Below are 4,344 nucleotides of genomic sequence, written 5' to 3' on the forward strand. Positions count from 1 at the left end.
ATTTTTAGAGAAGAGGATAAGGGGCACGGGGGGAAAAAGAAAAAAGAACTTTTTCAGTGAAAAAAAGAAAAAAAAAAAAAAAAAAAAATCAGAATTCTGAGTCAAAATTCTCAGAAAAAATTAAATTCTCAGATTAAGGTCAAAATTCTTAGATCAAAGTCCAAATTCTGAATAAAAAAATAATAACAATAAAAATCTGAGATTAAAGTCAAATTCTGAGAAAATGTCAAAATTAAACAAATACAGACAAAATTCTGAAATTGTCAGAATAATTAAAGTCCCATTTCTGTCTTTTTCTTTCCTGAAGTTTTAATCCTGTTTTGTAAAATTTTGTGTTCAAATATCTGTCGTTGAACCACAAACCTGAGCAGTTTTGATCGGCCTTGATTATTTCTTCCACATGACCAAAAAACTCCTGAAATCCCAAATTTTTAAAAATAAATTCCTTTAAACGAAAACATCCAGGCTGAATGTTTTACTTATTACTTTAAATCAAACTGTGATGAAACACTGCGTCCATCAGAGCAGAAAACGCCGTTTCTGGTTTTGTTTTTGTTTGGGTTCCCGTCGAGCCTCCAGCGAACCGGGCGGCCATGTTTCATCTGTGACGTCAGCGGCGGCGGCGGCCCACACAGACGCGCTCACTCACTGGAGTTGAGGAGGATCATGGCCTTGAGGCAGACGTACTCCTCCCTCGTCAGCTTGAGCTCTCTCACTCTGGACGTGGCGGCGATCAGCATGTCAAAGATCTCGGCGAAGCCCTGGACGCAGCTGCCCTCCTCCCTGCCACACACACACACACACACACACACACATCCTGCTGCAAACCCTGATGCACAAACAGTTCAGGAAAATTCATCAGAGCCAGACGACAAAATCCAGAGGAAAAGTCAGACGGCCTGCAGAAAACGCGATCAGAGCCGTTTTAAATAATCAACAATGAAAGTAAATTGTTTGCAGTGTTGTGTCTGCATGTCTGCACAAATATGACAATAAGATTAATGTGCAGTTTGCGTCGACTCATCACTGCAAAAACACAAAATCTTACCAAGTATTTTTGGTTTAGTTTGGTGCAAATATCTTAGTTCACTTGAAATGAGATAAAACTAACTGAAGTAACTTTCCAGCAAGAAATAGGAGCTTAAGTCAATAATTAGTTAATATTAGTAAGAAGAGGACGTAAAACTAGATAAAAGAAATACTTTGTGAGATTTTGTCTTTTTGCAGCACGGAAATGTCAAATGTCAATTTTAAATCTTTCAAACTAAAAATTCCATGTTTTCTTTCTCTAAAATTTCTAAGATTGATCAAAATTTGAGTTTTGTAGCAAATTATTTTTGTCTAGTTTTAATGCAAATATCTTGAAATAAGACAAAGTTAACTTATATTTAGCTTTTTTAGCAAGACAGAATAATTCCTTAAATTCAGCTTTCACACGCAGATTATTTCCCTTACAATTCGAGAAAAATGTTAAGTGAAATAATCTGGCAGCAAAACATTGTTATAAATTAAAACAATGTTACAAAATATCAGTATTTGTATTTTTACTGATATTTAAAAAAACCACAAACGTATACTTCAGAAATTTAAAACAAAAAAAGCCACAACAAAATTTAAAGAAGAAATGTTTCCATCAATGAAAACAAAATTTATAAAAATAAGACAGAAAATATATTTTATTTATCTACATTAAATTAGTGGAACTATTATTTTTTGCCAATATTAAATCAATAATTGACTCAAAAAAGCTCCTATTTTTTATTTCAAGTTACTTGCGAGTTAATTATTTATTATTATTTCATTTTTCTAAGATATATGCACTAAAAAACAGAACAAAAATACTTTGTAAGATTTAGTTGTCTTGCAGTGTGGGTGCACAAATTTAAATCAGTTTTTCTCTAATCAATACAGGATCAAACATACTGATCAGAAATAATTGTGATAAATCTATTCCTGGAATAATCTTCAACTAATTTAGTAATTAATCGACTCAAATCAGGACATTTTGTAGTAATTAATCCAAAACTGTGTGAAAAATATACAAAATTTGAATTTTAGATTTTTTTAAAAAATGTTTATTTTCTTATTTAAAAATGAATCAAGTTGTTTATTTGGATATTTAATGCATTTTTAATATTGTATAAATGAAAAATCTGCAGATTGAGTCCAACTTTTACCCCATTACTTGTACGAATAATCGGTAGATGAATCCATCGCTCAAATAACCGTTAAATATAAACGCACCGCCTGAAACGTGGTTAAATGTCCTCCAACACGTCGCGTCTGAACAATAAGTCGTTTTTCTTTTTGGTGGCTGCTTGTGTAATTGTTCTGGTTCCTCAGGCAGAACGCCTCGTTTCCTGGCATCCATCTTTGCTTTCATTCATTCCCCGCTCAAAAGCTTCGGGGATGGCATTTACAGAGGCTAAACTTTGACTCGCCGTCGGGAAGAGGTTTTGTTTTTCAGGATGTAGATTATGCGTTTGGAATTGCGCAATAAAATCAGGCGATAAACGTCGAGATCAAAGCGGCGGCGGTACCGGCTCAGGCAGAGGTCGGGGGAGAAGATGAGTTTCCCCGGATGGTCCACGGATCTCCACATCAGCCCCATCATCAGAACCTCCAGCCAGCAGCACTCCAGCAGATGGACCTGGTCCAGCAGACAGAGCTCCACGAAGCCTGAGGAGGAAAACGATGACCGAGGTCCGAGTCAAAACTGATCCCGAACCTCCAGCATAAAGATGTCGGTAAACAGAAGAGAATCTAAAGGTCGCATCGAATTCACAGAATCAGAGCCGTTTGGTAAGAAGAGACCAAAGTCAGGCATCGCGGTTAAAACTCAGGAAATTAGTGGTCGGTTGGAGTCGGAGCTTTATCTGATTGATCTTTGTTTAGTTTGGCTTTGGGGCAGTTTGGATGATGAGGAGGAGAAAAATCAGAAATCTGAGACCACATGACGAAATTCTGAGAAAATTTCAGATGAAGAGTCAGAAAGTTGAGAGCAGTTGTCGACTGTGTTCAGTGACTTTGCATTTTATGACGTAAAGCTCTTGTTGCTCAAAGGCGCTTTGCAAAATAACATTTCATTTGGTTTTGAGCAAAGTCAGAATTTAGTGAAAAGTCGTAATCCTGAGACTAAAGTCAGATTTATTAGTTTTTTTAATGAATCTGACGGATTCTGTGAAGGATTGTCCACAACGTGCCGAGGTCGTCGAACGCCTCCGAGTCTGAAGGGAAAATACTCCGGCTGCTTCACAAAAGAAGAAGAAGAAAAAAAAGCCAGACTCATTTTACAAACTGGTTTGTTTTGGCTCATTTACAGCGTTTGCTGGATTTTTACTGACATCAGCTGTAAAAAGGTGACGAGTCATTAAATTTCAGCCTGAGAGAGTCTGATCTGATAAAACATTCGCTCAGCTTTAGGTTTCAATTTCAGCAGACGGGTTTCCACGCTGCATGAAGCAGAGACAGCGGCCGCCATGTTCACCAGACGGTTTCATCGCCGACGGCAGATCTGAGCTCATGAAGACGTTTTATAACATCAGACCAGATAAAAACTAATTACAAACCACAGGCTCTCCATTTACATAGAAACGATTTAATTTACAGGATTCACTTATTTTTTCATTGTTGTAAAAATTATGAGAATAAAAGATTTAATTTTATAAAATATTTTGCTGCTGTAGCAGATTAATTTTGCTCGTTTACATCAGATATACGAAGATCTGATAAATATCTGTTTGTTCCTGCTAGATTGGCTAATCTACAGCAGCACTGAAGAATCTGAATTAATACGAGTTACATTTCATTTCCTTTGGGATCAATAACGTTTTTGATACATGACATTTTAAATTCCTAATTGCATTTTCTGAACCAACTGGAAAAGGGTTTTTTTGTAGTTTTTTTTACGTTTGATGAAAGTATTCAGCCTATTTATTTGTAATTAATTTTTTAAAAATATAATCACATAAAAAAGACAAAAATAAAAACTGACTAAATCTATTTTTGTCAGTTTCTTATACTTTACTCCTAATTGCACCAAATGAACAAATTAAAGTAGTTTTTAATTTTCAAGGATTTTTACCGTCACACCACTTTTGCTTGTTTTTGGTATAAAATTCAGATTCGGGTCCCAGATTAAGACGTTTAATACACAAATAAAACATTTTAATTAAATGTGCTGTGCTGGTGCAAAATTACCAAATAAATTTATAATTCAGTCCATTGATGTCCGTCTAAAAAAGGAAGGTCTTCAGTTTCTGATATCGGAACCAGAAGTGAAAAGTGGATCTGTGCGTCCCAAACTACGGGTCCCGGCCGCCGGCCCCTGTGCGCTCCGGTGGG

The 4,344-nt window shown here is 36.0% G+C and overlaps 1 protein-coding gene across 3 annotated transcripts in view; it reads right to left on the reverse strand.

Moving 5' to 3' along the window:
• Nucleotides 1-4,344, reverse strand: part of esr2a (estrogen receptor 2a) — a 35,834-nt gene that overhangs the window by 10,271 nt on the left and 21,219 nt on the right. For all 3 annotated transcript variants that reach the window (XM_015022149.1, XM_015022148.1, XM_015022146.1), the window contains 2 exons: nt 2,541-2,679; nt 650-783 (listed from right to left, as the gene is read on the reverse strand). In XM_015022149.1, the coding sequence (XP_014877635.1) occupies nt 650-783; nt 2,541-2,679 (273 nt within the window). The remainder of the gene's footprint in view (nt 1-649; nt 784-2,540; nt 2,680-4,344) is intronic.

Source organism: Poecilia latipinna, unplaced genomic scaffold (genome assembly GCF_001443285.1).
Source record: "Poecilia latipinna isolate Pla-1442-1.1 unplaced genomic scaffold, P_latipinna-1.0 Scaffold2941, whole genome shotgun sequence".
Lineage (NCBI taxonomy): Eukaryota > Metazoa > Chordata > Actinopteri > Cyprinodontiformes > Poeciliidae > Poecilia > Poecilia latipinna.